Source organism: Hemiscyllium ocellatum, chromosome 4, assembly GCF_020745735.1.
Source record: "Hemiscyllium ocellatum isolate sHemOce1 chromosome 4, sHemOce1.pat.X.cur, whole genome shotgun sequence".
NCBI lineage: Eukaryota > Metazoa > Chordata > Chondrichthyes > Orectolobiformes > Hemiscylliidae > Hemiscyllium > Hemiscyllium ocellatum.
In genome coordinates, this window is record NC_083404.1 from 84370196 (window position 1) to 84384148 (window position 13953).

A 13953-nucleotide genomic window follows, 5' to 3' on the forward strand; every position below is an offset into this window, starting at 1 on the left:
CAGATATGGTTTATTTCTGTGGCACAATATGTGAGCTAAAGTCTATAATCACGTGAGCTGAAGACTGGAACCTTATAATCCCATATTACAGCATAAGTTTTCAATTATTTTGCCTCTTTTCTGCTCATCACCTTCTGTAGGATTGGTACTATCCCCTCCACCAGATAGCAGCTTTCTGCTTTTGCAGGGGAGAAGTGAATAAAGACGCAAACGAAGGACAACAAGAGAGTAGTGGTGCAGTTTTAAAAACCATTGTCTTTTTTTAAAAAAAGATTTACAATGCAATTATTTTGAGGAAAAATATTCAATACGTTTCTATTATTTTTGACTTACATTAGAACAGGTCTGATGGCATTGTTCATGTTACCATAGGCTGCACGTCCCAGTAGTTCTCGAAAACAACTCTCTGCGAGAGCAGCAGGGTCCTCATCTTTATCTGCACTTCTTGATATTGAGGGAGGGTTGTTCTGACTGAAAATAAAGATTCACAGCACATCAAGAACATACTTTAAGTGAACCAACTTTGCAGTGGTGTATATATGATTAATTACAGATATTATAAATTTTAGATCATGTGGTCAGACAAGCAGCAAGCTTTATTCACGTACTGATTTTGCAAGGTCTGACTCATAGATTACTCTGGCCCAGGGTATGCGACAACTTTCTCATTTATTTTGCTATTGCACTGTAGTACAGGTTCTTCAATGGTCTAGATTCACCAGGTTCAAGATCTCTAACCCTAGTGTTTCAATCAATTTCACTCAAATTCCCTGCAATATTTAAGTCTCTGTTGCAAGCAATTGTAGATTAGCCTTTATCACAAGAGTATTTGAGTACAGGTGCATACAAATCTCACTTCATTTGTATAGAACATGAATGAGACCACAGCTGGAGTAATGAGTGGAGTTCAAGTTCAGTTGCTTAAGGGATGAGATACTTGCTTTAGAAGGAATGCAGTGGAGTTCACTAGACTGATTCCTGGGGATGAAGGGACTGTCAATGATAAGAGTATGAGGAGACTGGGTCTATATTCTGTGGAGTTTGCAAGAATAAGGGTTGATCTCAGAATCATCTAGAATTCTTGAAGGATTAGATAGGGTGCATGCAGAAAGGATGTTTATCCTGACTGTGGGATCTAGAACTAGGAGAAACAATTTCAGGATAAAGGATAAGGAGTACCTTCTTCATTTGAGGTTGGTGAACCCTTGGAATTCTCTATCACACTGGCTGGTCAAATCTCAGTCATTAGTAACTCAATCTTTGTTGTCATTACTAATGACATCAAGGAGGTTCGAGGACCTGAGTGGCCTACTCCTGCTCCTATATTCCTAGTAGAAACATAACAATGTTTACAGCACAAAAGGAAATCATTTCACCCATGGTGTATGTGCCAATTCTCTACTAGACCAACTGAGCTCGAGTCACTCCTTTGCACCAACTATCCAATTTTGTTATGAAAACTATAAATAAATCCACCTGTATCACCCTCCCTTGCAGTGCATTCCAGTTCCCACAAGACTTCCTGACATAGACACAAGAACCAAAAACAATCACTTTAAATAGTGTCCTCTGGTTCTCAACCCATCTATGAAAACAGTTACCTCTTTTGGCCTTGTTCAATCCTTTCATGATTTTGAGCACCTTTGTCAAATCTGCACTAACCTTCTCTGCAGCCAAAGAACTGAGTTTCACCAATCCAGCTTTGTTATTGAAATCTGTCATCTCATACAGGTTTTCTACACCCTTTCCAATGACTTCATATCCTTTCTAATATAACCTGAACTGGACACAATAGTGCAGTTGAAGATGAACTGAAATTTTAGAAAGACTCATCATAGATTTCTTGTTTTTGGACACTTCGTCTCTGTACATAAAATTCAGGATCCTGTATGACTCCTGGTGAATCCTATTATATACTTGAGGGACATTATTCTCTAGTACATTCCTCAAACAAAATCAACTTGCCTTTTCTGAATTTAAACAAAACGCTTTGGGGTAACTGTTTATTGACGAAGCCTGAGCCACAGTCCCAATTAGCAACCAATCAGCATTGTTTCTCATGCGGTATAAATTGTTCTTCCCTTTGAAAAATGGTTTTCTTCCATTTGTCGCACAAGACAAAAAGCTTTGAAATATCTTTTTGGAAAGCATAAGTCCTCTAATATCAAGCAAACGTTTGCACTCCATAGTATTGTATCTCTAATTCCCTTCTAAATTTGCTCCTCTATCTACTCTGTTAGTTGGTTACCTATAGAAATTACATAGTTGTGAATTTTCTCTAATTATTTCCAATCGCTAGGCTTATTAAATACATAATTGAATAAACAACATCAAATATCACACACAGCCCAACTAAATCACAGTGGGGATTTTTTTGGAGATGCCTAACATTTGAGTGGTGCTAATTTTAATTGCCACTTGTCAGATGAAGATGACATCATCAGGTCTTGCTGCATTTGAACATGATCTGCCACAGTTGCTTCTGAAAATGTATCTAACTTAGGAAGGTACTATATAAAGTAAATGGAGTTGCAATAACTGCAATAGTTATTAAGTAACTCACTATGCTATAATTTTGCTGTCTGTAGAAAAAAACGAGGACATACATTTTGAAGTCGAGATTTTTTGTAGACTATAGACAAATTAAGCATTTTGCTATTAATCATTAACTGCAGATGCTAATTTGGTATCAACTTCATACATTTTTTAGACCTTGAAGAGACTTGCCGATATACAGTATAGATGTTTTGAACATATCTTTCTTTTGCAAATTCCAATTGGTTTATGTAAATGAACATTATTCCTGCAGTTCTCCCTCCTTTTGCTGTCATCTGTGTGGATGCCAAATTCTTCTAATGTTAATGCCTTAAAAATGAAACAGTTTTTTTCTCTTCACTCCATGCCCCATGACACACAGTTTCCCCCACCAGTTTGTCCTTGCAATTCCACTTCCTGTCCATTCCTCCAGATTACTCTTAAATTAAAATCTTCTTTTTGTCTCCCGAGGTTTGCTCCGTTCCTAGATTTGGGCAATCTAACTACTGGTTAATTATATGATCGTCAGATACTTTCTTCCACCTATATCTACACAAATTCAATAGAACTGTATTTTGAAACATTAGTAGACCTAGCTGGATGTTGCATTGAACTTTACTAGTTTGTGGTTTTGAGTTAAGGTGTTGGAACTTTGAAACTTTTTCCATATTTGATTTGATGATTTGTTAAAGTATGGGATTTTCAGAACTCTGTTACTGTAATGGTAAATGGGGCAAAGACAGGCTTATGGAGGTATGTCAGAGATCACATGATCTCACTGAATTGGCAGAATGGAGGCCAAATGGCCTACTCCGATTTTCTATGTACTTATGTTGAGGATACATCAAGTAATTTTAAGTACATCACTGAATTATTTAAAAATAAAAACAATTCTGTGTAATCTAGGTTTAAAAGCCTAACCTATCAGATTGAAAGTTGCAAGTTTGAACCTATTCAGAGTACATCATTTTAGATATGACATTAAATAAAATCTTCTTCATGACATGACATGTTCCATTGAACTGTTTGAATAAGAGGGCAGTGCAGGGAGAGTTTCCCAATATACTGGCACATACCTATCTCGCAATCAACACCACTAAAAATGTATTATTTTATCTTCTCGCTGTTTAGCATCGTTTGTGTGTCTTATCAGCATTCAGTGCCAGCACAAAGCAGTAGACAGGACTGCATTGGCTAGTTCACAGACACAGACCTCCTATACTCTGGATGCGAAGCAGCTGCCTTACCTCCCTCCTGTCCCTCTTTCCAGCCTCATCTCCCAACTTATTCCACCTGGCCTTATTTCTTCATCTCTTTCCCACCCGGGCCTTGTCAACTTCAGTCACGGTGTGGAATCTAGTCAATTTAACAGTAGGATAGAGTACTACTCTTTCCTTTTATTTTTCATTTAAAAATGCAGGAATTCAACAATTTCAAGTGCAGGTAGTACTCTACTGAAGTTTAGAGGATACAGGTAATTTGCAAATTTTTTCCTCTGCTAAGGAAGGCCCGAAAAAACGTAATTCCAATTTGAACATTGAACCCCATGTGAATCAATGCTTGACTTAAAGTATTTTCACTTAAGGTTGTGCTCAAGTGAGGGGACTCTCTCTAACACATCATTTGATATTTACTGTTCCTTCTGGCTGAAGGTAGGCATCATCTATGCAGGAGAAAGGAGCTCAGCAATTCAAGTGTTTGGTCTCTCCTGTCACAATAGATGACAATCTATCATTGCAAAATAAAGAAGTTGTGTGATGGTAATGCAAACAAATGAATAGATATGTTCATAACTGATGCACGAAGCCAGTATATTACAGTACCAGAAACACAGGAGACTATTCAGTCAATCATGCCTATGTGGACACTAAGAGAAGCTCAGCCAGTCCCGTTCTTCTGCCTGCTCCCTCTGCAGACAGACAGTTTTATTTTTCTTCAGCTGCTTATCTGATGAATCTTTATCATCCTGCACAGACCTATGAGGAAAACTGCCACACCCCAGATCCAATATCCTAGCAACGCAAGCTGTCCAAGGACCCTGGAAACATATCTCAACTACAAAAGTGTATGGAATGAGCTGCCAGAACAAGTGGAGGAGGCTGGTACAATTACAACATGACAACATATCTGGGTGGGCATACAAATAGGAAGGGTTTAGAGGGATATGGGCCAAATGCCGGCGAATGGGACTAGATTAATTTAGGATACCCAATCGGTGTGGACGAGTTGGACCGAAGGTCTGTTTCCAAGCTGTATATTTCTATGACTCTATGACTGATGTCCAGGTCACACGTCCTGAATAAACATTAACACAAAAACAACTGAAGAGTACTTTCTCACTATTTTGCCCTTTCAAGAGGCAACAAAAGGTGAGGATTTCTACAACAAATTCAAAAGCTACATGCTTAAGAAAAACATTCCAATCAAGAACTGGTTTCCATCACAACTGAGGGAACCAAACATGCTTAGCACAAATGCAGGAGAAAGTGACGAATGCAGTTGCTGGTGAGCAGAGTTGAAGAGTGTGGTGCTGGAAAAGCACAGCCAGTCAGGCAACATCCGAGGAGGAGAATCAACATTTTGTGAATCGGCCCTTCATCAGGAATGCAGGCTATATTGCATTTTGCAGGAATGATCCTGTCTTTTCCCTTCTACCAGTAAGCATTAGAGAGCAAAGTATGGACTTTTCTCATGAAATGAAAGATGTTATATGGTAAACTTCAGTTTGAGCAAGAGTCCTTCAGTACTGTTTCTTTAAATCCTTTAAGTCAAAGCTGCCTATGCTGAATTAAACCTCCATGCTGATGTGACATTGTTAATTCAAGGGAAGGTCTTGCAATGATTTTAAGGTCTTTTGTCTGAAATCATCACTTTTCTTAAGTCAAACAATGAATTGTGCAATGAGTAATTAGTCAATCTGTGGATGCTCGACTTCAGGTTCCCTACATAATGTTAAAAAAGAACACATTGAACTGTGCACTGCAGAGATTTAACACATATGATCAGTGCCGTGAATGGAGTCTGTGGTATTGCCAGTTAAAAAACAAAAACACTACAACACACTGTGAGTCTGCAAAAAATACTGGGGGGAAAAAAAATGGAAGACAAAGGAAATTGTTCCACCCTGAAAACTTCTGTGAAAGCCTGAGAAAGTTAGCAGAGCAATTCAACAGGCAATTTCAGGAATTCAATATGATGGAATAAATCATCATGTTTGTCTCAATTCTTCAAGTAGATATTGGTGGGTTGGCTACCAAATTCCATCAGATAAGAGCAAATTACTGCAGGTGCTGGAATTTGTACTGAAAATGAAAAATGCTGGAAATCACAGTGGGCAGATAGCATCTGTGGAGTGTGCAAGCAAACGTTTCAAGTCTAGATGCGATTTCTAGCACTTTTTGTTTTCAGTACAGATTCCATCAAGTGTTTGTTTCGTAAAGTGGAGTGTAAGATATGGTGATAATTACTGTGCAAAATGACATTGAGCTGAAAGTCAGATCAACGAACAGAGATTTTTAGGGACTCTTAAACAGAGAAATGTACTCCCATCATGCTGTGCTTTTAAAGTGAAAGCTTACTCTATTTACCTCTGTGAAGCAAATTAAGATAAACAAGCCAATGAATCTCAATACCCTCAGACTGTGGCTAGTATCTCAAACTATAACACAAACTTTAAGGCACTGTCAGATAATGTGCAGTCACAGGTGTCACACTGCGATTTGATGAGTTGAGCACAAAATAAATAATCACATACATTTGGTTTTAGATTTACATAACACTAAAATTAAACAGTTTATTCTACATTTTTTTGGGTATATTCTGGGCTGCACTTTAATTCAAAAAGTGACCTTGTGTTTAAAAACATTGCCGACCACAGAGCCAAGAGATCAGTGCTACCAGCTAAAGGCATTATGAATTTACACTTAAGACATGATAATAATTCTGTGAATTACTAACTCAGACTGCTAGATAAAATGGGCCAAATTTTCCAAAGAGTGGCAATCTTACACTGCATTTCAAAAGGAACTGAATTCCTAAAGGAATACAATTTTAAGTTTACTATCAATAACACTTCTCCAATCTTTTCAAAGTACAAATCAAGTTTCAGAGCTCTAAACCATCAAACATCTGTTTGTTCTCCAGCAAATTCTACAAATTCTTGATTGTGTTTTTTTTCCTCAGATTTCTAAAGCAGATTAGGCAGGGTCTTGTAGGAGAGGTGACGGCAGTGCATCACTGGACTGTTAAGCTAAAGAGCAAGGTACCCTGCTTCGAATCCCACCACGACAGATGGTGTAACTTGAACTCTAAAAAAATCTGGAATTAAACATCTAATAATGGACCTGGAATCCATTATCAGTTGTTGGAAAAACCTAACTTGTAATTCAATTTTGTCCTTTGGAGAGGAAACTGCTATCCTTACTGGTCTGGCCTATCTGGATCTCCAGATCATCAGCAATTTTGTTGACTCTTAACTGCCCGCTGGACAATAAATTCTGGTCTTGTCACATCCCATGAATGTTTTTTAAATTCATTCTGAATTCCAGCATACGCAGTCCTCACTTTCTCCTGGACTCTACATTTGAAAGGGTAGCAAAAACTTTCAAAGATTTTACTACCTAAATTCCTTCTAATCAAATAGTTCAAATTTCTAATAGCCATTGTGACTTGGTAGCAATTTACTCAAAACAAAGCAAAATAATTTCAGCATATTCCTTGCTGAATTTAAGTACTGATGAATATTCCAGTTCAGTGTTTTTCCATCCTTCTTCCTCTTTTAAATTCAAGTTGCTGATTTGTAACTGAATTCGAAATAACTCAACATGTGTTTCCTCTGGATTTCATTTTTCTTCATGAACCAATACCAAAGGACCCATTTTAACATCTATTTCAACTCTGGCTGTTGCTTTTGAGTTAAGTTGTGTTGACTGTTGCAATGCACTCAAAGACAGTTCTTCTTCTTGCTTGGAATATTTCAACTACAAACATAGTTAAGCACAGCAAAGGTCACAGAAATAATATTCACTTAAACTATGGTCAGATCCTGTGTACTCTTGCTATTTGTTAAGAATTGAGGCAAGGGTGAAGCTTGGCAATATCACAGAGGGTGGAAATAGGTGATCTTAGTGATAGTGAAAATTGCTTAATAGGAAACACATTTTAAGATCAAATCTGGCACCAACGTTCCAACAATCTGGTTCAGCCTCAGCTACCAAACATAGGGCTAGAATAAGTGAGGGAATAGTCTTTGGGACTAACATCAATTCCTTTATGTCTTTCAAATACTTAATTGGAAGAAATCTCTATTCATGCAGTACCAGATACTGGGCAAACACTCTGACTATTCAGAGATAGTGATGAGCTTGACAGTGATGGCTGAGAGGTAAAGCTGGGTGTCACTAGTGCGCAGAGGGAAACTGGTGTAGTTTTGAGTTATGTCAGTTGCTAATGAGGAGGAGCCATCTAAGAAAGATGTTACTGGTGATATCTATTGTTTCAATGGACTTACTTCTTACTAATATTCAGATGAAACAATACAACAGTCAGTCTGTAATGACGTAATTTCTGCTGACTGACTTTCAAATGACACCACAGAACAAACACGATTATTGGAGAGAGATTGAGCATTATTAAAATGACATTTTTTAGCACATGGTTAATTGTACAATTTGACAAAAGGAAATTATGAACTTCAAAAAATTAACACCTTGAGACAAAGGGAGGAGGAGGGGAGAGAGAGAGAGAGAGCGAGAGAGCGAGAGCAGGAAGAGAAGGAAGAGAGCGCGGGGAGGGAGGGTGGTGGGGGGAGGAGGGAGGGCGGGGAGGGAGAGAGCGCGGGGAGGGAGAGAGAGCAGGAGAGAGAGCAGGAGGAGGAGAGAGGAGGAGGAGAGAGGAGGAGGAGAGAGTGAAGGAGAAGGAGAGAGAGGACAGAGAGAGAGAAGAGGAGAGAGAGAGACGAAAAGAAAAAGAGAATAAAAGTGGAGAGAAGAGAGCAGAGAGAGAGAGAGAGCGAGAGAGAGAGCAGAGAGAGACAGAGAGAAAAAAGGCAAATAAGAATAATAACTGTTGGTAAATTGTCTTTGCCAAGGGTGTGTATGAGGAATGCGGTTTATGGTGGAACAGTAGATGAATGATATCTGCTACACAATGCCTTACAATTGCCTTTACAAAAGTATCAAGGTTAGGGTATAAGGCTATCTCTATTATATACTTTCTTCTTTTTGGGGCGGGGGGTTTCTGGTCCATATCACCCTCTATCCCAGGAATTTGTTTCATACACATTTATGGCAGCCTCTTTCAGGCAAGTATTACTTTTGTTTAAAGTTACGGAGCCAAAACTAAGCATTACGGAATAATACGCCACATGTGGTCTCATCAAAGTTTGAGTTAACTGTATTAAGACTTAGCTACTCCTTTGTTCAACTCCCCTTGCAATAGAAGCTAACATATCATTCACTTTCTTATTGCTTACTGTACCCGTTGCTAACTTTTAATCGACAATGGCTTACAAACAAGGTCACCCATGTTGCTCTGAAGTTCAACTCTTCTCAAACTTCTGCCTTTTACGAAATAGTTTGCATTTCTGTTTTTCTTACCAAAGTGGATAATTGCTCATTACCCCACATGGCATTCCATTTGACATTTTTTGCCCGCACTCATTTAGCCTCTCCACATACTTTTGAAGTATACCTGCACTTTTCTCAAATCACATTTTACCTTCTGTGACAATTGCAAACTTGAAAATGTCTATAAGCAAATCATTGCCACAGACTGTTAATAATTGGAATCCAACCATTAATTCTGAGGTATCCTATTCATCACTGCGTGCTAACCTGAAAATGACACATTTACTACCCTAGAGAAAGGCAATAAAGCTGTGCAAGTGGTATTATGGTGGCTTTAAAATGGTGCCATAAAATGTGTCCCACATGGTTCACTTCTCAGATCTCAGTTTTACTGGCTGAAATAAACCATTATTTCCCAAGGATTTTTCCCACTGTGGAAGCGTTCCAAGGCTTGAAAATTGTCATAATTACTTGGTGAATGTTTGAGGGAGAGGACGAGACATTGAGTGTGGTGGGGAGGTGAGTCAGCCATTCTTGCCTTGGAGCTTGCAAAGCCAAAATTTCAAGCTTTGATCCCACTTGGGGCTCGATCTCCAATTTGGGATGCCCTGTAATAAATGGGTTTGGAATTTTAAAAAAATTGCAGTTGTAAAATTGTAGTTTAGATCACTTGACCAAGAAACAGTTGTTTCCATCTCCAACAGTTTCCCACATGACTCTGAAGTAACTCTGCAGTTTTTGCAGCCAGCTGTCAGTGTCTTCCTTACAAGATATTTAGCTACATGAGAGCATACAATAAGAAAAGGCTATTAATCCCCTGCAGCTTGCATTGTTGCTAACTCCATTAAGAGGCTGAATAGATTTACATTTATTTAGCACTCTCTTGTGGCTTCCAAATATCCTAAAGCACCTCACATACAATTAATCTAATGCATTTCTGAGAGATTAAGTGGAAATGGTTTTAAGCACAGCAAGGTTCCATTAACAACAGTGAAAAGGTTTAAAAATTGCAGTTAGCAACCACTTCCCTGAAAGAACATTCCAAAATAAAGTTGGACTTAATTTTCATTATGCATCTCCACACTAGTTGAAAATGGCACTCAAAAAGAGATATACGTCAAGTGTATCAAGCACCGCCAATGGGCTGGAGAGTGGCTGATTGAGTTTAATTTGGATAAATGTGAGGTATTGCATTTTTATAAAACAAACAAGGGCAGGCCTTCTACAATTAAAAGGAGGGCCCTGGGTAGTGTTGTAGAACAGAGAGACTTAGGGGACTCAAGTACATAATTCTTGAATTTTGCGTCACCTCCTGATAGGGTGGTTAAGACGACATTTAGCATGCTTGCCTTCATTGCACAAACCTTTAAATGTAGGAGTTGAGACGTTTTGTTGAATTGTACAGGATGTTGGTGAGGCCCCTTCTGGAGTATCGTGTCCAGTTATGATTGTCCTGTTATTGGGAGGATATCAATAAGTTGGAGAGGGATCAGAAGACATTTACCAAGATGTTGCCAGGGATGTAGGGTTTCAGTTATAAGGATAGAATAGATTGGCTGGGACTTTTTTTCATTGGAATGTAAGAGGTTGAGGGGTAACCTTTTAGAGATATATAAAATCATCAGGGGTTTAGATAAGGTGTCTTTTCCCTCTGGTGGAGGAATTCAAGAGCAGGGAGCATATTTTTAAGGTGAGAGGAGAAAGATTTAATAAAGACATGAGGGGTAATTTTTTGTTGTTGTTTTAAACAGAAAGTGGTTCCTGTGTAGAATGAAAGTCCAGAGAAAGTGGTGGATATGGGCACAGTTACAACATTTAAAAGTCATTAGCTAAGTACAAGAATAAGGAATGTTTGGAGGAATAAGGGCCAAATGCAGGCACGTGGGACTAATTTAGTTTGGGATGATGATCAGCATGGACTGGTTGGACAGAAGGATCTGTTTCCCTGCTGTATGACCATGTTTAAGCGGGAAACTTTCCAAATCAGTTTTTTTAGCTTAATGTTTTAGCTTAATTAGGGGCGGCATGGTGGCTCAGTTGTTAGCACTGCTGCCTCACAACGCCAGGGACCCGGGTACGATTCCTTCCTCGGGCGACTGTGTGTGAAGTTTGCACATTCTCCCCGTGTCAGCGTGGGTTTCCTCTGGGTACTCCGGTTTCCTCCCACAATTGAAAAATGTGTTGCTGGAAAAGCGCAGCAGGTCAGGCAGCAAAGGAGCAGGAGAATCAACGTTTTGGGCATCAGCCCTTCTTCCTGATGCTCCTTTGATGCTGCCTGACCTGCTGCACTTTTCCAGCAACACATTTTTCAGCTCTGATCTCCAGCCCTCACTTTTTCCTCCCATAGTCCAAAGATGTGCAGGTCAGGTGAACTTGCCATGCTAAATTGCCCATAGTGTTAGGTACGTTAGTCAAAGGGAAATGGGTCTGGGTGGGTTACTCATCGGAGGGTCGGTGTAGACTTGTTGGGCCAAAGGGCCTGTTTCCACACTGTAGGGAATGTAATCTAATGTAATATAATTTGAATGAATCATCTGAACACAAGTCATCATGATATCATCCTAAAAGCACAATACATTCTAGGGAAAGTCAAAAAGACTAGGTAAGAACAGTAAATTGATAGCTTGCTCCTGGAGATGTGAGTGATGTTTTAATCCATACTCTCTAATGTCATATTTGATAGTCTGACCAGTATAATACAGGGCAAGTTAGACAAAGACTGTTTATGAACACTGAAAGAAAATTGACTTGAAAGCCTAATAATTGTTCGTGTCAGATATTTCTTCATATTGGCACACAGATTTTTGTGCTCAAAATAGGAAGCAACTTAAACGTGAAAGGTATGGTGAAGTTTCATTGAAAAATGTCTATACAAGTTCAATTACAACATGATATGAAATAGTTAATGTGGCTCGGTACAGTAAGACAACTTGTAGAATTATTAGGGCACTATGCTCCAGAGAGAAATGATTTTTTTTCGAAAAATGAAACAATCAGAATAAATGAACATATTGCTCCCTGTCAGAGGGAATTAAATTAAAAAGGTTGGGAATAGATATCAAAAATTCAAGATGGAGCTCCTTTGAGTTAACATTTAAATTGGAAACCTTGGAGTGCTAATAATAAATATTACCTAGCAAGCATTAGCTATCAGATGGATAAAGTTGAAGAGAGCTGTAAACTCCCCCAAGGTTTTATTATGCTACATTGCATTTCTCTCTATAATGTATACATTGCATACGTCAAGACTCCATGGTAAAATACATACAAATGTGCCCTTATGCGGAGGTGTCCTTGCAATTTCACTTCAAAAGGTATATGTAGAAGCTTTAAATTCATAAGTTGTGGTCAAAACATAAAATTTGCATTTAGTGATACTCGTACAGGATACATATCAGCAGAACAGCAGAGTTTAAGATCAGGATTAGTACAATTGGCATTTCCTGCACTAAATGAACTCTTGCTTATCTCAGTGAAAAACAATAACCATTATCTATCTGTATTAACTCTAATTTCAAAATTGCTGATTATAGCATCTCAAATGTCTTCCTCATTACCAGCAAACACAGCTGTTGTTACGTAATAGTTTTCACCTCATTAATGCAAAAGTGAACACTTTGTTGAGGTGTGCTAAATAGAATAAAATACCCCTGAGGCTGACGTCATTTTAATATGGCCAGATTGGAATATTTCTTCCAACACTGTATATGATTGGTCTTTAATGGAGAAATCTGCACCAAGAAAGTAGAGAACTATTCTACCCTTCAAGTAAACCTGTGTTTACAGTTCCAGCAGCTTGAATGTTTGGTTCTGACTTTCAAGCTATCACTTGTTCAGTTACTTGTTATTTTAAGGAGTCAGACATTAGAACATAAGAAATAGGAGCAGAAATAGGTCATTTGGGCCTTTGAGCCTGCTCCACCATTCACTAACATCATGGCTGTTTTTTTTGTGGCCTCAGCTCCACTTACCCAGCCTTTCATCATAACCTTTAATTCCCTTACTGTTCAAAAAGTTATCTTAGCTTTAAAAACAATGAGGAAGCCTCAATGACTTCAGTCCGAAAAGAGCAGCAGTCTACAATTTCAAACGTTTAAAAGGCCTGAATTTTACGTAAAGCTTGTTGGAACTAAACAATTGCATTCTAAAGTATTTGCTTTGATACCATAGCAAATATTTTAGAATGCAATCAATTTTTAAAAAACTTGAACGGCAACAACCTACAATCAAATCATTCCTTTCTCCAGCATCTTTAAAGACAGAAAAGAACTAATTCTGCTTAGGAGTCACTCAAATCGTTGATGCTGCTAAGTTTTGCCAGCTATCAGAACTGGCATTCTTATCCATTCTTAGAAACAAGCACACTAAATACTTTAATTTTTTTTCAACAATTTCATAGCACTCTTCACCATTCACCATCTTCATTTCTCATTAGAAGTCTAACCTGTCAGGGTCCTCTGTTGCTTGCATATTGAAGAGAAGTGAAGGAACAATCTTATCCATATGCTGAGGTTCCCATATTATAGTCTGCAGCTCATCATTGACAGTTTTCCGCACAACCCCTTGAATACCCTTGATACCAGCAATCCTGATCCTGCCAAGAACAAACAAAAGTTTCTCCTTTTAGCACATGTATACAGTTTATTTAAGCATTTGTAAATCATATATTTAGAATGCTAATGGAAAGTAAAAATCAACAAACTACTGCACTTACAAATTAGGTTCTTGAACATTTTGTTGATGTTTTTCTCCAGTAGTTTGAAGACCACCACCAGATTGCCAGCATCATTTATTACATGAAATTTACCACAAGGTGGCTCAATGATAAACTAAAATCAAACTATACTTTATT

General features: G+C 38.3%; 1 protein-coding gene across 4 annotated transcripts in view; it reads right to left on the reverse strand.

Moving 5' to 3' along the window:
* The window catches only part of LOC132814652 (protein EFR3 homolog A-like), a 159759-nt gene that overhangs the window by 86084 nt on the left and 59722 nt on the right, over window positions 1-13953 (reverse strand). For all 4 annotated transcript variants that reach the window (XM_060823556.1, XM_060823555.1, XM_060823554.1 and 1 more), the window contains 2 exons: window positions 13546-13695; window positions 334-471 (listed from right to left, as the gene is read on the reverse strand). In XM_060823556.1, the coding sequence (XP_060679539.1) occupies window positions 334-471; window positions 13546-13695 (288 nt within the window). The remainder of the gene's footprint in view (window positions 1-333; window positions 472-13545; window positions 13696-13953) is intronic.